General features: G+C 41.6%; 1 protein-coding gene across 1 annotated transcript in view; it reads left to right on the plus strand.

Annotated features, from left to right (window-relative positions):
• Nucleotides 1-7,766: 7,766 nt before the first annotated feature.
• The window catches only part of SLC2A13 (solute carrier family 2 member 13), a 280,975-nt gene continuing 264,333 nt past the window's right edge, over nucleotides 7,767-24,408 (plus strand). The window contains exon 1 of the mRNA XM_024575883.4: nucleotides 7,767-8,595. Coding sequence (XP_024431651.2) covers nucleotides 8,043-8,595 — 553 coding nt within the window. The 5' untranslated portion in view covers nucleotides 7,767-8,042. The remainder of the gene's footprint in view (nucleotides 8,596-24,408) is intronic.

Here is a 24,408-nt window from a genome sequence, read left to right on the forward strand (position 1 = left end):
AATTCCATGGCAATGTTACAAAACAAAGATTATACCAAAGAAATTAACTTTGTTTTTCTTGTAAGTGTGCTATTACATTCTTATTTTCTTACCAAATCACTCCCTGATGAGCATCTGTCATCATTAGCCAGTGGCAATTATGAATTTACTGAATTTTTTTATACTCATTCAAATGTCTTATAACAATTCAGTGAAAATAATGAAAATATATCAGCTTGTCAAGCTTGGAAACACAGTTTGCCTTGCATTGCATTCTAAGGAACGCTTTTTACATTTGGAAGCTGTCTTGTGTGCGTGCGTGTGTGTTTTCCAGTACCCGGAAAAGCTGCTGAAACGGTTCACCTTTTTCTTGTTTTCCGTAGTCTGGAGTTTGGAGTAAGTCTCCAAGATGACGACCATCGGTTCACACATATATTGACTTGGCTTCCAGCTTTTAAATTGTCAAGACTTTCTTTTTAAAGATTTTCAAAGTATGTATTTTTATTCTGTTTGGGGTTTATGCAATTTTTCAAATTTGACTTTTTTTTCAGAATAACATGCAAAACCACGGAGTGATCAGCAGAGTAATCAGGTGTCTCTTTAGTACCTGGGTACAGCGTTTATTAATTTGGAGGTAGTGCACAGAAGCTGTGCTTTGCCACGGGTAACCCAAGGCTCCCCAAATAAATGACAAAACAGACAGTGATCAATAATAGGCCAGATAAATATAAAACCTAAGTAGATCGTAAAACCCAAGCAAAACTAAATTACCTATTCTTTAGTTTGGACAGTTGACATTTTATCAACAATTTTGGTACCAATGAAGAATAAGAATAATTCTATTATAACAATTTTGTTTTTTTTATGGTGTAGCTATCAGCAGGAGAAAAATATTATTTTATTTTTTGTAAAATTTAAATTTCAAGAAATTGATGTCTTTTCTCTCCTCCCCTGAACTCAATCAAAATTCTGTCCCTTTTAATAACTTGGTACATTATGATTTATATGATCAGCTATTTTACATATTAACGTGCGTGTTTTCACACTGGGAATGAGAACAATTGAGGAAAGTGCAAAGTAAAGTGCTTTTTATTAAGTAAATGCTTAAGAAATAGTATATTTATTTCTGCTAAAATCTATAGTCTGTGCTATGCATTCCTTACAAAAAAGATGTGCTTAGTTTGATCTGCTAAGATCTGGCACTGCCAGAGCTATGAATAGGGGCGGAGTCAGGTCATATGACTCCATACACGAACACTTGTATCATTCACTCATCGTATTATGTGTAGATGTGGAAAGCGGTGACTTATCTGCCCAAGTTGAACAGATTCCGTCCTGACAGCATGCAATCCATCAACATTTTTTGAGCCCCGATTTGTTTCAGCAATGTACTAGAGACTCAGGGGTGATCAGGCAAATGCAGGGTCTGCTCTCATTTACTGAGAACACTCTTCTTTAATTGTGGGCTGACTTAGAGATAAAACTTCTCTAACTGCGCTGATGAAGGCACATTTTTCTAAAAGTCCCCAGTTTAAGAAAATCATAGGAAGAAAGTAGTGAGGGCTCCTATCTCCACCGTAATGACTCTGTGTCCCACACTTAGTGACTGTTAGCATGAAAATCAGATATGAAAGCAAGTTCAACATCACTCGAGTGTCATTTAGTGTATCTGAGATATATAAAAGTATTCCATGGTAGATATTATAAAAACAATGGGAGAGAATCTGGAAAGAAATTCCAATTGTGTTCTTTTGGAAACATTGAGGTTGGCCGCTCTTGCTGACATATTTTTTGTTAAACCATCATATTTTGCATTGCAAGTAATACTGGCTGTTTGTTATTGCCATGTAACTTACATGGACAATGAGTTACACAACTTGTGTTATCCAGTTAAAAGTTCTGGTTCTCCTGAGTTATAGAGGCAGGAATTTATTAATTTATCTACATAACGTCATTAGCCAACTCTAAAATATAAGTAAATTGTTTCAGATGGATACTTTGCTTAGTTTTAACATGATAAATTCACTCAATTTCAAAAAGCTGAGTCATCATATTACCATGCTTATAACTTCAGACAGATTCACTTTTACAATTGAATTTACAATTTGGATTCAAAATGCAAAATAAAGCCTACTGATTTGTTTAAAACAAAGTGATTAGTGAGGAGCTTATCATGTTACAAAATCCATTTGAAAAGTATTTTCCAACACTGGCCAAAAGATTGAAACTGGCCCTGGTCAGTGTGGCTTGGTTGGTTGGAACATTGTTCCATATACCAGAAGGTTGCAGGTTCAATTCCTGGTCTGGGCACATGCCTAGGCTGTGGGTTCCCTCTGGGTCAGAGAGTGTGCAGGAGGCAATGATCAGAAAGGGTCAATGTTTCTCTCTCACATCAGTGTTTCTCTCTCTCTCCATCCCTCCCTCCCTCTCACCAAAAGCAATGAAAAAAAATGTCCTCAGGTGAAGATAAAAAATTTTTTAAAAAGATTGAAACTGGCTGAAGAACCAGCATCACACCAAATTAATTCTCAATCTGAAAAGGTGAGTTATTGTTATTTTCATTAATGATTCAATTTTGAGACAAATACTTCCCACTGTTATTTCAGATTACTGGATCCTGTTTAATTAAAGGATTTCTTGAAATTGTAGGCCAAACCAAGAGTTTTTAAAAATTATTATCATTTGCAGCTTCTCATCTGGGTCAATAAAGAATATTTTGACATTCTGCAATCAAAGTTGAGCTCCACTGTAATTTTTATCTCCAGCAAGGATTTGGTACACTGTGCTTTGTATTATTAGGTATTTTTTACATATGGTCATGAGGTCTTTTGCTACATGGAATATTTTACATTTGAGCATAGGGATTAGGTATATGCTTTTTATTAGATTAGATATAAGTCTAATCTAGGGATTAGATATACATTGGAAAAATATGATACCTGGAAATGCTGAAGCCTTCTTATCACTTAGAGGGAAGCCAGCAGAGGGCAAAACTGACACACTAAGAATAACAGAATGAAGGAAAGGATAGAATCTGGATCTTTGATACCATTTTTCAATGATCAATCATATCATTCCTGATGTCCACCTCTGGACATTCAGATTTATGCAATAATACAATACATTTCTGCAGTGTATCCAGCTACAGAGTATGGGGTTTCTGTTACTCAGAATTGAAACCATCTAAACACTGATACAGTATCGTTATTCCCCTTTCACAGAAGAGAACTGGTACTTAGGGAAAATAAGTAAGTTACTCAAGGTCACATAGTCAAGTACAGTAAGTTGCAGAGTAAAACTATGAACTTGGGTGTTTCTGCCTACAAAGTCTAGATTTACCCACCACCCTCTAACCCTTTATCAGTTTAACAGAACTTTCCCCCATTCTTGTTATTGATACCATGTTCTTCATTGCCACTATTCTTTTTTGCTTGCCTTTTTCCCAGAGGAAGAAGTGTTCCTCTTCCTACCTGTGGCTGGTTTAGCCTCTCCTCTAATGATCTTGCTATTTATTCTCCCCACCTTCTTTGGGATTTGCTGTATCAATTATTAAGGCCTTTGAACCATCAATGTCTTTTTTTTCCCTTCAGCATCTAAATAAATTCAAGTCGTGTCTGACCCCTCCACCCTTTCTCTTGATCCTGATAACTCTTTTAAGCTATCATCTCCTTTATTACATTTACCAAGAGACCTCTAGAAAATGCAGCGTATGTATGCTGTTTCCCCAAATTTTCTCTGAGTTGAAATTGGTCTCTTAAAAGTCTCTGAGGAAGACGAGGCATTGCAACTCTCCCCACCCAAAGCAGGAAGAGATGATATTTTGTGGTCTTGCAGGTTCTGTTCCTAGATGGGTTATGGATATTGGTAGGCAGATCAATATGTGTTAAAACATCATCCATGACTTATGCTTTCTTGCATTTCCTCCGCCTCCTGTCCCTGCACTACCCAGACCTGTATAGAGCATTGTCCATTAGGGCATGCTGACCACCCTTCCCTCTTACCTTCCAGTCCTGCCTCCTCCATCCCTTCTCCCCCTCCTCCTTACAGCAAGTCGGAGGAAGGCAAGATTTGGGGAGCATTACTAAGCACATTTTATTATATCTCATAACTAAGCCATGGAACCCACACTTTACATTTGTACTTCTTAACAATATAACATGTTCATTCTGATGTTGCTATGGTGTGTTAAATGTACAGAAAGTGAGGAATGATCCATCGGGCGGGATTCTGGTCTTGCTGACTTTCTGAACATAACACCATCAAAGCAACATTTGATTCTCAGCAGCACCGTTGACTTTTTTCTCTTTCCCCCCAGTTTTATTGTGGTGTGATTGACAAATAAAAATTATATGTATTTAAGGCGTCCAGTGTGATGTTTGGATTTACATATACACTGTGAAGTCACCACTATAATCAAGCTATTCGCATGCCCCTCGTCTCACAGTTACCTTTGTTTTTTTGGCAGTATGAACATTTCAGGTCTACGTTATTATCATACTCTATTAGCGAATTGCAAGTATACACAGTATTATCAATTGTTAACCACAGTCACTATGCTGTACATCAATTAGGTCTTCGCCATTGACTTTCTGACAAATTCAATGATTTCATGTTTTATAGTCTTTGATCTCTATGCAGTATATTTCTCTTAGCCATTTTCTCCTTCTTTAAATGCTTTACTTGGTTTTTATGCCATGTTATTTTACTAGTTACTTATGATAATTCTCATCTGGTGGTTTTATTGCCCAGTATTTATTTGCCTGTTTTCTGACAAGATATTTTTATGGGAACCCCCCCCAACAATCTCAGACCATGTGATATACTTCCATTAACAGCTCAAGATGCGGGCACTGAATGGCCCTCACCAGGCTCTCAAGCTGCAATCACCCAACTGCAGTAATTGGGTCAGGGACGGGCACCAGGTACAGTAAGTTTGCAGGGACAGCAGAGAAAGAAGCTCTCTTTCTGCTCCTCAGACTCGAGTGGAATAGGGTACAGACAGTGAGCTTTTTGTAGCCATTTGGCCCCCACAAGGCATTTGAGAATGGAGCCTAAGTAGCAAGAAGCAGAGGGAAGAGTTGGAGCGAAGTCTCTTCTTTGGGACATACTGGTGGTTGGGTCCTATATCCAGCTGTACTTGACACTAGTTTGCTATAAACTTTTCAGACACAAGAGCCAATTAATCCTCCTTCTCTGCTTTGATTTTGATTTGAGTTTAACCAGTTTGATTTGGGTTTTCTTTCTTTTGCAATCAAAACAACACAAATAAACAAAACACCCTCTGTATTTTACTGTGTATGTATAAATGCATACATACACATAGAGAAAGGCCTGAAAAGATTCATTACAAAGTAGGAGGGCTTATCTCTGGGGAAAAGGGACTGTAATGCTGGAAGAGATGATTGGGAAGGAATTACTGTGTTATCTTTATTGTTAGGCTGCTTTACAACAAGGATGCAATTTTGTGAAACTAAAAATAAACATCCGACAGACATAATAGCGACACTCCGCTGACAACCACACCACACCCTCTTCCACAACCACCACAGCAACTTCTACTGAGTCAATGACGAATCAGGCCCTTGCCTGATACTCAGGGTCTGTAGCAGTACAGCTGAAACACCTCTCTCCTCTCTCCCTTTTCTACAGTGAGCCCTTTGTGTTCCAGGAGGTTGCAAAGCAAATGGACTCAGACTGGGGCTTTCGAACTTAACGTTGTAAACCAATAATGATGCTTACAATTATTTACTCAGCAATAGCATTTAATTGTATTTCAAAACACTTTTTTTGCTTACCCTCGTTAATGAGTAGTTGCTGCACCATTATATAATTTGCAAATGAGAAAATAAGACAAAAACAAATCGAGTGGTTTGCCAAAACTGTAGAGTAAGACACTGATAGTGATGGGACCTGGGTCTTTTGATTCTCAGCTGACGGGCTTTCCAGCATCTGCAGCTGGGGTGGGCTTCAGGAATCCCATTTTAGACTCATTTGGTGGTGCTAAATTGAATTTGGCTTCCTCTGTAGGCTGAGAAGAACTCTGCTTAAAGTGTCAATGCCTTTTTTATGTTATATTTCTTTTCAGATGTAACCTGACTGTAAGTATTTAAATACCCTGATGATATTAAGCAGAACCATTTAAGTAGTCAGTGTTCTGTTGCACAAAGTTGAATTTCCAACAGGGGATGCTCTGGGGGCAAGGTGTTCACTACACCTGCTAGGAATAAAAGGCAGTTTGTTTCCTCTGAACAAGAGAATTACCAGCTGGTACCAGTACCACCAGCTGATCTCAACTCCGGGCCGTTCTCATCAGAAGCGGCGAACCGGATCGCCACCAGGTGGCGCAGTTTTACTATGTAGGAATAAAGGAAGAGGCGCTCCCACCTAAATCTGTTCTGACCCTGAGTGTTAAGAGTTCATTGCTCCAGGCTAAAAGCTCTCCCTGTTTAACTGCTCCCAGAAAATAGAGCTGTGCTTTGAAGCCACACAATAAGTTTAAAAAATTAAGCCATCTGAACTCATTAATTTGTTTTTCTTTGTTGCTGGAAAAGAAAGTGCTGTATTATGGGAGATAATCATGACTGATAATCCACATAAGAGCAATTTTGACAAATTCTAATATAACTATTAAAACAGAAACGACAAAATCATTTTCTATAAACGAAGAAGGTTTTGGACTGCATGAAAATAGGACTCAGGCTAAGGAATCTTTTGCTCAAATTAAGGAAGTAAAAGGGCACCGAAATAGTAAGGAATACAGTCATACAATGCTTTACTTTCTGTCCCCAACTTGAAGAATGAAAGTAAATCAGAGAGCCAAAGTCACGTTTCTCTTCTGACATGAAACTGTATGGAATGATTTACAAGTGATTTAAATCAAAGGGGCAAAAAAACGAACAATGGGCAATTAACTCATCAGTTAAAAAAAATGGTCGCAAAAAATGTTTTGCAAAGGAAGTAGTTCAAATTGCTCCTGCAAAAGGTAGGCAGCAGTGGGGATTTCTCAGTTGAGAGGATATCTTTCCCTTGGGTAAGCATGTTGGGGGATGGAGGTGAAGTTTTTCTATTAAATCACAAATCAGATTCTTGGGATTACTTTCTACCGCTGGGAACTACCTGGTTAATACAGGAGTGAAATGTATAAATATGAATCTTCTTTTACACATCAGGGATCCACAGAAGGAGCTTTGGGGTTCACCTGGGAAGTGACATGGTTTCTGTCCTTAAAGAATCAAGATATACCATGTGTTTAAAATAAGCATGAATCGAGGAGGGTCTGGAGATGAAAGAAAATTCTTTATACAAATGGGAAAACACAGTCTTGAATTGCTTCGCAACAAACTCATTTATGTCACAATATTATAAAGTGAAGGGTACTTGCTATGTGCCACATCAAGATATATACATATATATGTATATATCTCTTTTTTCATAGGCCCTTTCCAGCCATGGCCACACCCAGGCTGGCAGAAGGCGCGATCAGGATGTTTTGAGGGGTTTTCTCCTAGCCTCCCAAACCTTGCAGTCAGTGTAGCCAGTTTCTCCGGTGTGGAAGCCTACTACCGGGCATTCCCACTTCTCCAGCTTCCCACCTGCAGCCCCCAGGCCAGGATTAATCCCTCGGTGTAGCCGGTGCTCTAATTAAAACAGCCTCGCTCCTCAAAGGTCGCCCTCGACCTGGGGGTGGGGTTCGGAGCAGGCTGCACCCGGCCCCGCCCAGGGAGGGGGCGGGGCATCCCCAGGGCTCCGCCCCGCGTGTCCCGGGCTGCACGTGACCCGCGGTCCCGCCTCCCGCCCGCTCCGCAGCGCCAGCTCGGCAGGAGCGGGGCGTGAGTCTCGAGTGAGACCCGCCAGGCTCCAACTCCGCGGCGCCGAGTCTCGGCGGGCAGCAACTTTCTCCCCGGAGCGGTCGGGGCGGCGGCTGCTGCCGTGGCATCCAGAGCGGGAACCGGGCGGAGGAAGGCGGCGGCGGTTGCTCCCGCCAGCACAGGCTGCCCAGCCCTCCGAGGGCGCCGGCCCGCGGAGCCTCGTCCCCCCGGGAAGCCCCGGGCCCCTGCTGCCCTATGTCCCGCAAGGCGAGCGAGAATGTGGAGTACACGCTGCGGAGTCTGAGCAGCCTCCAGGGCGAGCGGCGCAGGAAGCAGCAGGAGCCGGACGCGGCGAGCGCGGCCGGCGAGCGCAGCCTCCTGGCGGCCGCCGAGTCGAGCAGCAGCCTGCAGAGTGCGGGCGCGGGCGGCGGCGTCGGGGACCTGGAGCGCGCGGCGCGGCAGCAGTTCCAGCAGGACGAGACCCCCGCCTTCGTGTACGTGGTGGCGGTCTTCTCCGCGTTGGGCGGCTTCCTGTTCGGCTATGACACCGGGGTGGTGTCGGGGGCCATGCTGCTGCTCAAGCGGCAGCTCAGCCTGGACGCGCTGTGGCAGGAGCTGCTGGTGTCCAGCACGGTGGGGGCGGCCGCCGTCTCGGCGCTGGCCGGCGGCGCCCTCAACGGCATCTTCGGCCGCCGGGCCGCCATCCTGCTGGCCAGCGCGCTCTTCACCGCCGGCTCCGCGGTGCTGGCTGCGGCGAACGGCAAGGAGACCCTGCTCGCCGGCCGCCTGGTCGTAGGACTTGGCATCGGTGAGTTCGGGCTCTGGGAAGCGCCCCCGGGGGCCCCTGGCGTCACCGCCCTGGATCCAGGTCGCTGCGTTCCTTTTGCGCCCCCGGAGTCCCCGTCGGTTCTGGCCAGGTCAGGGTAAACTCCCTCTACGGCTCTTGAGGGAGAGAGCCCATCAGTTAATTCTGCCTCTAAGGGTCTCTCCGGATTTGGAGGGGAAGGGAGTGAGTTGGTGTAGCCCCCCGCCCCGAGCCCACGTGAATCCGCGGGATTGCCTCTGGACACTTCTAACCACCCCGGCATCACCAGCTTTTTCCTTGATCCAGCCCTACCTGATACTGCTACACAGCTTATGAGGGAGGGTCTCTCATTTCCTACATTGTCTTCGTTTGTTTCCCCACTGCTACCTCCTTTCCTTTTTTAGAATTCCAAACTCCGAACCCAATCAGTCTGAAAGTCACAGTGAGTTAATTTTAAAGTTAGTGATTCTGGACTCAAATATTCCCTACTACCCCTCCTCTTTCCTTCTCTAATCATTTATCTTTAGGTGGAGTATAAACATTTTCCTCCTTTTGCTTTTACTTTTTGTATTGTCTTTTGCTTTCATCTTTTCCCGGAATGAATTCCTTGCTTCTCTGTTTTTGTAACTTTTTCCTTTAAATCTATAGTTACCTATTCTCCTTGTTTTGCCTCTCTTGACTTCCTGTTGGGAACCAAGTTATCTATTAAAGGTCATGCTCACTTCCTAAATTCACTTAGGAGTTACTCCCTCTGGATAAATGCCTAGCAAGATAGATACTTGCAATACTTTTACTTTAAAAAAATAATAATAAGGGATTAAGGTTCCCCTGACATTGATTTTTCACCATGGTTGCTGAGCAGGGGAAGTACAATTGGCGAGTTCTTGGCAGACACAGCTATTTGGAATGTGGTCAGTATTATTAGAAAGCACTTTTGAGGGAAAGTAGGGGGTTGAGACTTCAGTCTCACTGGTAGATTTCCCAAGACACACCGTTGATTCTTTTCAAATGTTGCATTTCATAATTCAGTTTTTGTTTCTTTTAGGGTACATTTGATGTATTTCTTCCCTGTGGCTGGGACTTGATGAAAGCCCCAACCCTGGGGCTCCTGATGGTCTGTCCACGCACTGCTTGTTTGGCATTTATGCTTTTCTCCCCTTCCCTGTAGGCTCTCAAGGGAAACAGCCCCCTTTAACAGCTCCACATGTAGGAACCATGAGAAAACTCCGGTGTACTGCTTTTTTTTTTTTTAATCCCAAAGCTGTCATTACAGACCTCCCTTTTATTTGATTATTTATTACACTGTTAATTAGTGAAGCAGGGCAGGGCTTTCAGTAAAATGTTAAGTTTGCACATTAAAGTCCAAAATGACCAAAAAGTACGGCAGAAGTGAAACCTCTTTTATGGGAACTACCTGTGCTCTCGGGGCATCAATAAATAACTTGGTGTTTGAGTCAAATGGTCAGGATTCTTTTTCTCGGCATTCTCTGCTTGGGGTACCCAGATCACATTTTTTGTTTCTTCACATAGATTTCTTCGGTGAGACTGAATCTTATTTGTGACTTTGAAGTTGAATAATGTTTTGCAGAGATCTCTCAATGAAGCTTCCTAGTGTTTAGCTTTGAAAAGTGCTGGGTGTTTGCTTATTATGTTGACTCTTTTATCTATTAGGAAAGTTCAGCCTCTGTTGGGTATAAGGACCATTTTGTTTAGACTCCAGTAAGGGTGGCAGGGTGGGACTAAAGCAAGATAGGACTTGCTAAACTCCATAAGGACGGCTCTCAGGGCTGATGACGTCAAAAGGGTAAAGGTTACCCTGAGCAGAGGAAAAGCCAGAAGCTTTTCCTGATGGAAATGGTTTGTTGATACGGAGTATGTTAACAGTAGAAATGAGAAACAGACCTTCTATGCCAGGGGAATGAATGAAGAAAGAAAAGCATAGGGCATGCTTGGGTATCAGGCTGGAGGCAACAGAGAGGATGAAGCAACCAGACTGGAAAGGTTGGTGCCCAGGAACTGTGGGCACCTCTGTGTCTCACAGTCTGGTCCTGCTGTGCCGGGGTTGTTTGCCTGACCCAGGTGGGACGTGGTCCTGATTCAGTTCTGGTAAGTAAGGCCTATGTTACTCCTGGGGAAAGCACCCCTTAGACTAGAACCCACGATACAAAGTTTCAGAAAACCTCTTCAATTATAAAATGAAGAACCTGTGAAGGTCCCAAATAGGCTTTGAAATATGCCACATTGAGCAACACCAACTTTCAGATTAGGATCTGTGGGAAGGATGGAATTGGACATGTAAAATCCTTAAAACTCACAATGATGACTAACCTCCCAAAAGAGGTCACAAGAGTTATTTTTAGCTACAGGGAAAAGGGTCCCTAACATGAATATCCTTTTTAGGAAGACCAAATCAATTTTGTTTGTTTGGTAGACTAAATCTGGGCTAATTTCATGTTTCCTTTTTAAGTTCAATTTTATGCATGGTCAGGAGCGTTTTTCTTCTTTGTGTTTTTGATACTTAGTTAATGTTGACAAGTTTGTAGTGATACAGTAATTTCTTTCACAGATTTACCTGTGGTAAAGACAGAGCCCAAGTGGACAGGGTTTTGTGTTCATTTTATTCACTGTTCACTAGCCCATAGGAGGCACTTGTTAAATAAATGAATTGAATGACTGAATAGTAAGCAGAAACATGAAAATAATTCTGTCACTGGTAGGGTACCACTCTAAGTTAGGATTGTTCTTTTCTTTTAATATTTTCTAAATAAAATATTTGAAAGACCATCTAAGAGTTTTAGTTTGTAACAATTTAAAGAAATCATTTTTTTCTATTCAACAACTGCTAATGACACTTCCATTATTGATTCTGTCAGATTTGAAGTAGGCGGCCATTAGATAAGAATCCCACCCTGGAGGTCTTCATTATCTAGTGGAGCAGAGAGACCATCCCCAAGCAATGAAATGCAGTGGAGGTTTCTTTAAGTGCCGTGGGTAGCTGATTCTTTTGGAGGGAGGAAGGAAGTAGAACACAGAGCTAAGGAGGCTTTACAGAGACAGAATTATTTAAACTGGGGTTTGAAGGGTAAGTAGGAGTTCAACAGACGTAGAAGGGGCTGGGAAAGGAACTAATATTAGTGCTTTAGTTTGTACTAGCTACACTGCCATTTCTTTACATATGTTATTTCATTTAATCTTCTGATTTTTTGAAATAGGTGTGAAACAGGTCCCTGAATGCTGGATGTGGAAATAGCCTACAGCTGTAGAACGACAAGGTCACTGGTACAAAGTCAGGATGAAAAAAACAAAACCTCTTTCTATTAACCATCCTGGGCATTTAAGGTAGAGTGAGCGGCAGGTGTGAAAGCAGGGAGACATCAAAGCAGGGTTTGAAGCAGAAAGTGAGTGCAGCGGGGCCGTCGTGCGAGTGGAATGAGTTTTGGGGGGGAGGGGTGTGGTTAGGCCGAATAGTGTTATTTGGCTGAGCCTGGGGAGGGACAGGCACTGGAGGGTTTTGGTTATAAATGATGTGCTCAGGTTAAACATCCCTGGAATCTGACCCTCCACACCCCCTACCGTGCTGCTCTTAAACTCTTCTTTGCCACCAGAGCTCATGCCTCTTCAAATATTCTAGTATTAGAATATCCTTGGCTGAGATCACTGCCGCAGGGTGCGTAAAGCGTGGCACGTGGCCATGAATTTCTGGGATTGGAAGAGTCCGTGGGTCCTGCAACAGAAACCTCTAAAAAAGATCAGGCGGTTGAGGATAGTTGTCAGTCGGTATTAAATGAGGCATACAGTAAACGAAGCGTCTGAAATCAAGGGTATTTGTTGTAGGTTAAGGGTTTAGTTTACTTCATGAGTTACAACAAAATCAGCTTTTGAGCCCCTGTGTTGAATGGGGCACTATTTTAGGTGTTGGGTTTCATCCGAGGTGCCTTTGGTTCCTCAGGTATGTTTTACTCTTATCCTTGACTTGAGTCCTGGGACCAGGCCATTGTCTCCACCTACTACCACTGCCACTCAAACTTCAAACTCGAAGACTCAAATTTCAGATAGGACTTGGTGGTGAGGAAGAAAATTTCCTCTGCTCTTCTAGGTTTCAGCTGGTCTAATCACTATACACAAGACAGATTAACAAAACAAAACCAAGTTTAATTGCATGTGTGTGTATAGGAACCCCACATACATGAGTATACATGAGCGAGTCAGACACCCCATGTACGTGAGAGGTTCAGAAACAGAAAGTCAAAATAAGGTGTGAAGGGCATTTTGAGCTAACATTGAGGTGAGGTGCCTTGGGGTTCCAGAGGGAAAGAAGGCCATTGGAAAGGTGGTGAGAGGAGTAGATGCTCAGTAATTAGAAGTTTGCCCGGCCCTGTGAATAGGTCCTAACACAGTTCTGTCTGGCCGTACCTCTTATTATGGATGAGGATCCCAATTTAAAATCTTCAAGGGGGAGGTAAAAGTTTCCCTTGAGCCCTTGGGGGTCTCGGTGGCCTCCCACTCAAAATAATTCTCATGCCAAAGTGGCTCCTCTTGGGGAGGCCTGTTCTGAACCCTTTCAACACACATTTGAGGTTCCAAAACTTAACCCTGTTTCACAGGGTAGCTTTATTTTATATGGCCTTTACACATAATCGCACATCAGAAGGTTTGTTTAGCAATATTGTACCCGTGATCAAAGTTGTTCGGTATGGATGCGAAGAAGGGATCGAAGGGATTTGAGTTTGCAGTTTTGCTTTATTTGGTTGTTATCTGGGACCTTGTGTCTCTCATGAATAACACACACACAGAGTGGTCCAGAAAGGGCAAGTTACACGAACTTACGGCTAGAATCACTATCAGCACATACACGGTCAGCCAAAAGGCAAGCAGTTTAATTCAGCCCTTTCTCCATGGAGTTAGTGTTTACTTTACCTCTCATTTAAAGCAATGACTTGGTGCCTCTGTGGGGAACGTCATGAAGTCTCTAAATTAGGATTTTTACCAATGTTCAAGTCCTTTGATGAGAACTGACATATTAATGTGCACAGTGCTGGTTTGTTGAAATAGATTTACATCAGTTTCTCCTGTCAGCCTCTGTTCCCGTGCTCCCTCTACTGGAGCACAATTTGTAGCTGTGTATCAGAGCTTGTAATTAGTATGGTGTGGCCTGTTGAATAATTATTTTAAGTATGACACTTTTTCTTCCCCCGCAATAGCACTTTGAATTCTTATTCTTTAATGCAAAGCAATTTAAAAATCTTTTTTGATCAAACCATTTGTGCAAATATGCATTAATCTCAAAAAAGAATTTTATTTAAGATAAGTATAGTTAGCCAGAATCAGCCAGATTTCTAAATAATCAGCTAATTTTTTGTTTGTTTTTTGCAATCAAGCTTATTTGGTCTGTCTCCCTCCTCCCCCACCAATTTCTCTACTTCAGTTTCAACTTTTTTTAAAGCAGGGTTTCTGTATTGGATTTATGCCCTTCACTGGTGAGAAACTGTCATGTAATGTAAAACTCTGTTTGACTTACTCTACTTCCTTGTTTCATACACAGTAACAGTGTACGTGCACTACCCTCTCCCCTTTCATTTCTGGCAGCATTGATACTGTAGAATTACAGAGAAGATTATGACCTAATTGTGTTTGTCTTGTAGCATTGCAACATCCTCCTTGAGTGCGTTGTCAGTGAAATGACGGAGTCTGCTAACATGAATTCTGTGAAGTTATCATGTGATTTCTGTATGAAACATTTGACTTCACACTGATGCCCTTGGCTTTAACACCTCTAATGATGTAGAAGAACCTGCTGGCAGACCTCAAGCAGCAAGCAGTCTTTGCAACCTTTAGTCAGAAGCACATAAGACTGTTTTCCTTTTCTTTTTCTGATCCAACTGGGTTCATTTATACATCCTTCCTGTCCACAGCTCTTCTCATTTCCTTACCTTTCAATTTTCTTCGACCTTCAGAGTCAAGGTAGCAATACTTCTATAAAGAAAACTTCTGTCATCATGAGGAAAACCTGTAGTCATCAGAAAACCTCAAAATGTTTTCCCATGTTTAAAATTTAATTTCCCTGAATGTAGAGAGAGAAAAATGTAGCCCCATTTTGTAGATACTCTAACCTCATTGGGAGGACTGCGTGCTTTATACTTGGGCCTTTGATTAAACATTAGCAGCACTGTTTGGAATGGGGTACAGTCTGGAATAGGTGTCAGAAGCCCCATGGCAGGAGCCTCACTTCACAGCAGGGCTGAGCAGTGTCCCAGTGCTGGTGGCCTTAGCATTCTTCTTCGTCTGATTTCATCACATCCCTGTCCTGCCCTGGCCGGAAACCTCAGCAGTCCCTCTTCATGGAACAATGTGAATGGGCCGTTGCTGTAGCTGCCTACCTCTGGGAGTGATAATACGTGGCACTTGTTCAGCGCTACTGTGTGTCAGGCGCTCTTGTAAACATTTTGCATATATATTTGCATAATCTTCATAATAACCCAGTGAGATAATACTATTCTTTTTAAGATGAAGACATTTGGCAGAAGGAGATGAAGTAGCTCTCTTGGTCACAAAGCATCTGGTAGAGGAAGAGTTTTCTGGAGACGTCTGGCTTCGTGGTCTGTCCATACTCACCTGCTCAGGGACACTGACATTTCTCCCTGAAGCTAGTTAGCATAATTACTATTATTTTATTTTACCACGATGTTTTTAAAATCTAAACTTCTAAAGTGAGTGTTTCCACAGTACAGCCATGGCCTATCCCGGAGTGACGATGAGGAAAGCAAGGCCGGTTAGCACATCTCTTTGCTAAGAGCGTGTACACAGAGATGCCTGTGACCAGGGCCCCTGCCTCTGTGCCGACACCTCCCCAGCGCTGCAGGCGCCGCATTTACCCTGGAGGGGGCGTGTTTACAGGGATACGTCAGGACCTCCTGGGGTTGGACCACGCAGATACTGCCAATGATGTAGCAACTGAAATTAAAAAAAAGTTTTTTCTGCTTTTCCCTTTCAGCTAGCTGATGATGTTTTGTCTGCTTAGAATGCGCTTTTCCATAACATTCTTTGTACCCTGTACTTGTGTCTCACAGCCATGTACTGAGTGAGGACGTTGTTGGGTGCTGGAGAGACAAGAATAAAAATAGCCCGTGTTCTTACAAGCCTAATTCTGCTGGGGAAAGACAAACATGAGGTTGTTAATCCTACCATAGAATTATATTCTAAAGGATGTTTACTCATCTTTCCAGGTTTAGCTTTCTCAGGAGAGCTTTCTCAATTGGCCTCTGTTAAACGTTAGCACTTTTTCTCTGAACCATATACTCAGGGCAGTTAACTGTATTATTTCGTGCAATATATCTCTCTTGCCGTGACTCATCTTTCTGGTAGACCAGAAACGTACGGGGTTAGTTAATTAGGTAGTAATAGAATTTATGTCCTCTCACTGCACTTACTATTGTACTGTTTTTATATTAAGCTCTTAAATGTGTAGCAAACTAAAGAATGCGTAGAAGTGATACCGAACAGACCCCTGCTGTCGTTTTACACGGGAAACCTCAGATATGCAGTTAATTCAGAGGGTGGAGTGACACTGCTGAGGCCTCTGATGCGCACAGCCTGGGCTCAGCCCCGCCCGGCCACGTGCTTACTGCCTGGTGACTCTGTCAGTCCTTGCACTGGTTTCCTCCTATGCACAGCAAAGACAGTGCCCGCCTCGTGGGGTGATTGTGAGGATTAAATAAGTTAATACTGGTAACGTGCTTTACAATGCCTGGCAAAGCATCAGTATTGTTCAGCATTCAAACATAAGCTGTATAACCTTTGGCAAATTACCATTGGGTGTTTCAGTTTCCATGTCTCTGGAATGAGTGTTACGATAGCACTTAGAAGATAAGGTGGTTGTAGAAATTAAATGAGCTGATGCATGTACACACGCTGGCTGGCAGTAAATGGCAGCTGTTGTTATCAGGGGTAGCCATCTCCATCACCGCCCTAATATGCTTTTGCAGTCAAGGGAAATGAAATTATTATGAGAGCTTAGTGCTTATCATGCACTAGTAGCAGGTGAGTAGAAATTCCATATATAAATCGTGTAGCTGAACTGGAAAGGCAGAACGAGTAACTTAAAAGTGGGGCAGTATTGTGTCTTTCAAGTGTTCAGTTTATATCACCTAAAAGTTATCTTCCAGCCAGACGGGGAGTTTTGAATCCCGGTCTGGAAGAAAGTTGAAAACAGGTTGTGTGAGAGAAGGGTGCTTTTCTAGTGAGGAAAGAGGAGGGAGATAAACATAATGCATTGAGGATAGCAAGCAGTTTTTCTTGGCTATGTGGAAGGGTTGAAGAAAAGAGTAAAAGTGTGGATTTGTTTGTTAGAATATAATCTCTGCTAGTAGTAAGACTAGTTGGACCTGTGACATTAGATCTGTCTTGTAATATTGTACAAGCCTATTTATGGACAAAAGAGATCAGTTCCCAGTGGAAAGATATTTCTCCCTTTTAAGAGGCAAAGAATGAATAGGTTTAACAAAAATTTGAAAGTAATTGCTGTGGAATAAAGAGAATATAAATAATGGAGGCTTTCATATGAAACTCCATTACCATATTTTTTGATTTAGCTTGTGATTCCATGTTAGGAGCTCATGCCACACAACAGAGAAAAAATTGGAAACTAAAATTGTGTGCGTAGTATTCAGGGACTAAACATGCACCATTTAATATTTGGTTAGCAAGTGCTTGTAGGTTTGAAAGAAAATTAACGGCTGAAACACATGTAACAGTGGATTTCAAAGAGTCTTGAAACGTAGGCATCACTGGAAGTTAACATCGGTAAAATCAGCAGTTATTGGCATGTCTGCTAATTCCAGTATTTGCAATAAAGTCAACGGAATGGCTCTGAAACTCCTCCCTCCACCGTTTTGGGTGGACAGGCAGTGGTGGAGGACGTGGCCATCTGTGACTTCGTAGGTGAGACAGCATGTGCCTCAGGCACGGTGAGGGCCCACTGGCCTCCTGCCTGCCTGGCAGAGCAGTTACTGGAATAAAAACATGCCAAAAAAATGCGAAAACAAAGCTGGAGCCCTTGGTCATGCTTCTTGGAAGCAAGCTTGTTGGGATTTCTTACATAGATCTTTCATTATAGTTGCTCCTATATTAGGGAAATATTCAGAATTTTTCAGAGTGTTACTGTTCCTTCTACTTGTTCATATTTTTAAAATGAATTCTGATGTTAAAATTCATCCAGTTTTCTTAAATCAAATACTACAAAGTTGTAACAGTTTGTCATTTTTCCTTGAATACTTTATCTGTGAAAAATCTCTAATCTTTATGTCCTGGAATATAATGTTTATCAGATGTATTGTGAAAAGTCAAAATATGATAGACTTCAAACAAAGTCTGTCCTTTGTGCCTGTGGGTCCGTGCATGCTACGAGCATCCACTCCTTAACCAAGAAGGTCCGGCTTTTCCTTAGTTAAGGGTGAATGAAAGGAAGTGCAGAGAGGTTAGATTAACTTGCACTCCTACTGAAAAGTGCTGAGATTCAAATCCAGGTTCCTGGTCCAGGATCCCTGTGTGCCCTGCCTTTTCCTTATATGGTAAATCCAGTTCTCCGTCGTGAAAGCTAAATCTGTATATTTCCTAGGCTAATGTATATATTTAGTGCACTTGTAATTAAAATTCCAATAAGATACTTTACAAATGGTTATGGGAATAATGATGAGATTAGTAGAACAGTTTTGAAAGACAGGAAATGATCAATACTTAATAGAAAGTAATTACCCCAGATAAAGAATATATAATATGGAATGGCAAAATGTATTATTAGAAGCAGAAAACTGATGAAGGGAACAAAATAAAATTTTTAGTAGTTGATCCAACTACTTGTAAAGAGTTTAGTATTGAACACATCAGATAAGATAATGGGAAAAGAATTATTAAGTAACTGAGAAAAGGCATGAATATGAATAAAATAATGTAAGTAAAATTTAGATTTCATTCTCAATATCATGTTTATGAGTCTAAAGTTTTTAAAAACAGTAATGAAGTCTGGAATGAAGTGACTTTCTTCTGTTTATGTCGGTGACGTGGTTCATTGTGTTGTAATACTTAAACCTTCCGTCACAGGTTTTAAAGGCAGGATGACAGACTGGAAAATATTATGGTATATTTATTTATCTAAACGTAAATATTTTTATGTTCAAAGCATATTAAATACACTCTTCGCAGCAGAATAAAATACAATTAGTAAATAAACTCTTGGGGAACTGTTAAACCTTGTTAATAATTAAAGTGAAAATTATGATAACATTAAATTAGCAAATTAGAAAATCACTTGGTTAGCTGTTTGAAGGAAAAGGTGTTCTGGTTGTAAAGTAAGTTGGAGTATTTTCTGTAGAGAACATTCTATATAATAGGAAGGCATGTTTAACATGTTTCATTTGTCCTTTTGCTTATTCAGCAAACCTATTTTGAATTACTATTGTGTAGCAGATACCAAAGTATGTAAATACTCGGAATAAAGAAATAAACGTGGTGGGGTCTGTGCTTTGGCATTCATTTGTAAAACTGCTAAGATCTTTGACTTGGAAATTTCACTTGAGGGGTTATGATATAAAAAAATTAAACTCATTTTACATACAGATTTTATTAGATGTAAAATATGTAATTTTTTAATAACTATGGTGCAAGGGGGAACCTCAGAATGCCTAGGAATTGGGGAGTGATCGGGTAGACCACACACAGCATGTGATAGAACGTTGCATTGCCACTAAAATAAAAACACGTGGACCTGAAGTACATATAAGTATCCAAATAACAAGCCCAAACTCTAGAACCTAACTGGTTAGACCTAACAACTATCTAAAAAATTGTGGCTGGACAGAGTCTGGCAGAAGGCATAAAATTGTGTATATAGTTTATATATATATGGCAAAACGGTCTTTAAATTTTATTTCTTTTTACTGTTCCATTTATATTTATCATCATAACTTTACCTGAAATTCAGATTTTTATTTTAAAACACACACACACATATAACAAAATACTCCATGAAAAGATTTTTTTCAAAATGGGATCTTACTCCATCAATGAAGTTTTTAGGGAATGGTGATGAAAATGACTCTAAACACGTGAAAGTTTCGTGGATGTATTTGCCCCCCAGTTTTTAACTTCTCACAGAATTAGCAAGACATCAGGACGTATGATACACATTTCTCGGATCTGATTATATTACGTATCCGAGCTAAGTATCCTGCTTACGTTGTCACTGAGAAAAATAGAACCGATCAGAATGACAGCGCCCATCCCCAAATCCCCTCAGCTCTGTACGTGTTCTCAAGTGTCCCTGCATCTGTGCCTGTGCCCTGCCCACATGTTGTCTTCCTCCTGGACCTGAGGGTGCACTGTCCACGTTCCTGGCCACGGCCAGCCAGCGCCTTCACTTGTGTCTGAGATCTTCTCTCCCATTCATAGCTATCATTCCAGCTATTTCCCTCTTTTAGCTTATAAATTTCTCATTCAATTGGATTATTTCCATAAGCATGCGCATGTGCTACTTTTACTATCTTAAAAAAAAAAAAAAAGCCCTAGGCCCTGGCTGGTGTGGCTCAGAGGACTGAGAGCCGGACTGCGAACCAAAGGGTCTCCGGTTTGATTCCTTCCCAGTCAGGGCACATGTCTGGGTTGTGGGCCAGGTCCCCAGTGGGGGGTGCACAAGAGGCAACCACACATTGATGTTTCTCTCCCTTTCTCCCTCCTTTCCCCTCTCTCTAAAAATAAATAAAAATCTTTTAAAAATGAACAAAAAAACCTCAGTTACTATCCTCTTTGTTTCCTTTACGTAATACAGTTGCCTCTATCCCTGCTCTTCAGTTCTTACACTTTGCCCTTACCACTCCACCAATATTACTGTAGCCCTGTAGATCCTGTTCTCTGTGTTGCTCAGCCTGAGGACATTTTTCACGCCTCATCCTACTTGACCTGGGAAAGGCATTTGACACAGTCTTTGTCCTCAGGACATCACACCCTCCCCGTTTTTCCTTAGGTCCGTTCTTCTCCTTTGCAGATTCTTCCTCATCTCCCAGAACTCTTAACTTTGACAAGCCCCGGAGATGACTCCTTGTCACTCCCCTCTCTACTTGTGTTCACTTTTTGGTGATCTCATCCCAGCTCCTGGCTTAGAGTATCCTATGTAGTTTGCTGTCTAGATCTCAGCCCAGACGTCTCCCCTGATCTCCAGACTTTTTACACCAGCTTCTCACCCAGCTTCCTGCTTTGCCCACCATCTTCCACACACCAGGTAAGGGCATCCTTCCTGGTGTTCAAGTCCAAAGCCTCAGATTTGGCCTTAACTCTTATGTTCAACATCTAATCTGCCAAGAAATCCTTCGAATCTAGCTTCTGATTATATCTAGAATCTCTCTCATCCCTTCCATTTCTATCACACAGATCCAAAATGCCAGCTCTCCCTTACAGCACTGGAAGTCTCCTAACTGTGCACTCTGGCTTTTCTTGACCTGCCATCTTTTCTCCACGAGACAGGCCAGAATGATTCTTGTAAAATATAAGGCAGGTCATGCCATGTCAGTGTTCTGCTGAAAGTTCTGCTCTTGGCAGGTCCCCTGGCACTCAGTAAAAGCCAGCGGCCCCCAGGGCTCCAGTGTCCATGCCCCCCCCCTCTTCTGACATTCCTTCCTACTGCTGCTTCCCTCCTGCTTCAGCCGCTTGGCCTCTGAGGACACACGAGTCATCCTTCCAGGCCTTTGCAGGTCTGATTGCTCTGCTGGGAGAACACTGCTCAGGCATCCCCGTCGTTCCTTCAACTTTGCATTTCTCAAATGTCTCCCTTTAATGAGTTCTCCTTGATCACTCCGTTTAAAGTTGCAGCTCCTGCCATTGGTACTCCCTGCTCTTTATGTACCTGTTTATTCACCCTGCTTTATTTTTCTCTGTGGCACTTTTCACTAATTGATATTTATGTTATTGTTTCCCTTCACTAGGACCTAATCTCCATGAAGACAGGTTTTCCTGATTTTGCTTACCCCTGTTCCACCAGTGCACAGTGTGGTGCCTGGTACACAGCAGTCATTCAGTACATATTTAATGGGTAGGTGAAAAATTAGTATAACCCTGGTGAATAATTTTTGAGCTGAGATCAGATTTTCTATGCATCAGGGATGACATGGGAAAATCATGCAGTGGGTTTGCGTAAGTATTCGCTTGGGTTGCTTCTGCCTCAAGTCTGTTGTTTCAGACTTTTTAAATTGGTTGGGAAATACAGATGTTATTTTAAGTTTAATTAAGACCTTTGGTTTTTAAAAGGTTTTATTTATTTTTAGAGAGAGGGGAAAGAAGGGAGAAAGAGAGGGAAAGAAACATCAGTGTGGTTGCCTCTGGTGCCCCCCCTACTGGGAACCTGGCCCACAACCCAGGCATGCGTCGGACTGGGAATCAAACCTGCAACCCTTTGGTTTGTAGACCAGCACTTAGTCCACTGAGCCTCACCAGCCAGGGAAAATTAAGACCTTTAAGTCTAACATTATTCTCCGTACCTCGGACAAAAGCACATTTCTTCACCAGTCTTTCAAGTCTTAAAAAATGGAAGTTGATTTACTTATTAAAAATAATTAGACCGTCGGGGATGCACTTAAAGTAACTACAGTTGACCCGTGAACAACGTGGATTTGAAATGCATGGTCCACTTATATGTGGGTTTCTTTTTTTTTGATGCATGTCCAGTCAGCCCTCTGTAACCATGAGTTGAAAACAAAATTTTTGTTCCATAGTTAGGAATCTGCAGAGGAGAACCAACTGACTGTATCCCTTGTTCTACGCCATTTATGTAAGGGACTTGAGCATTCAAAGGTTTTGCTGTTCTTGGGGGTTCTGGAACAAATCCCCTGCAGGTAATGAGGGAGAACTGTAAGGTATTGGGGTGTCAGAAGTTAGCGTGGACTTTTGACTGCACGTGGGTCAGCATTCCTGATGACCTTGTGCAAGGGTCAGCTGTACGTTGTTACACAATAGTGGGAGCAGTTGCCATGCCGAGTTCTTACGTGGACCCTGGTTTTTCCCCACTGCTACGAATGCTCTTAAGGTCTCTGCTATTTCCTGGCAGGGAGTTTTGTAGGAAGAGGGATTGTGGTTAAAATATTCAATAGTTGCATATTTGTAGTTGAACCTGGAGTGAAAGCAAGAGGGGTGTGGTGGGAGTTGGGGTGAGGGTTGGAGACTCAGATTTCGCCCAGACTGTAACAAGGCTTTTGTCTGACCCTCAAATCATCTCTGATGACCCATGTTTCCAAAATGTAGTGAATCTCCAGGAGAATGCCGGGTATAGAATTTGAAATCTCTTGTTTTCTTTTTGGTGCTCCATCCATATTTCAGATTCTGTAATAGATTTTATTACGTAGTTACTAAGCACTGGGCCAGGCATGGTGCTAGTATCTTGGGATTCAAAAAAAAGAAAAAAAAAGGACATACTTTATTTTCCATTATGGACCTGGTTATAAATATAGGGGCCAAAACATAGGTAAATGTGTTATGATGTGATACATTTTAAGAGATGATAAATGTATGAATTTTAAAAAGTATCATGATCTTGAGGTTGCTCTGATCTTTAAATGCTTCTGTATTTTAATTCTGGGTATGAAAACTGATATTATGCTTCAATTGAAGCCAGTTGGTAACATCATAGCAACAAAGTGGCATCACTAAATCCAAATTGTGATAATTATAGTAGTAGTCTTATATTACATTTTAAACTTAATTGAATATGGGTGCTTCCGATAAATGAGGAAACCTAAGTTATTAAAGAAAAGAATCAAATTATGCTATGAAGACCTGGCTTAAGCCAATTTTCCAGTGTTAGTTTTTAATCTTGTAAACTCCTTAAACCCTTAATACCTGTGAAATGGTCTTTGCCATCCCAGACACACTTTACGATGCCTATCTCTGTACCACTTCTGTGGCTGCGGGAATGTGATACTCATGTGTCTTCAATGTAGATAGTAACAGAAAAACACGCAGGGCACAGCAGTGCAGACAGTGGCTACCTGGAGCTAGCAAGTCAGACTTTACAAAGAATTTACTTCATCGAGTTTTTGTGGGGGTCACCTGGTTGCTTTTAATGCTTAGCATAGTGCCTTGTACTCAGTAAATACTCAATAACTGATAGCTGTTTATATTGTTGTTGTGAGTGGGATCTTACCTAGCCGGATTCTGTACCATACTGTAAGATTGAAAAGTTCAAAGAGGATGCCTTTTGACCACCCCACACCCTTTTTTTTAATCCCTGTGACCTTGCCCAGTGCCTGATAGGTTGTTAGCACCTGTGTTTGATTAACTGATCTGAGTTATCCCTCCTATTTTATCTATTGTAGACAGAGAACAACATCTTTTGAATTGGTGAACTGAAGTGGACTTTGAGGAATAAGTTGGCGAGTTAGTAATGAAAACCTTTTGTAGAGTTATAACGCACCCATTAGTGTGAGTACAATGGGGCGAGTTACCTAGTTTCACAAACATTAATCCTGGCTAAATTGAGAGAGATTTTTGAAATTTTTATAGAGTGATTGGAACATTCACACTATAAAATATAGGACTGGACAGAAAGAAATGCCTTTAACCTGTGGTGTCAGTAGTTGGCCTGTTTCAACTTTAACTGACGTTCAGGGAACAGAAACACAACGAGAGATTCTAACAGTATGCTTTTATTTTTAGGTCAGATTTCTTCCTTATCCTGTGAAATAAATAGGAATAAATAAATGATACTTTAATAATACTCAGATGAATGCATTATTTATTGTGAATGAATAGATCCTGAGACTAGAGAACTAAGAACTAATT

This window comes from Desmodus rotundus, chromosome 3, assembly GCF_022682495.2.
Source record: "Desmodus rotundus isolate HL8 chromosome 3, HLdesRot8A.1, whole genome shotgun sequence".
Classification (NCBI taxonomy): Eukaryota; Metazoa; Chordata; class Mammalia; order Chiroptera; family Phyllostomidae; genus Desmodus; species Desmodus rotundus.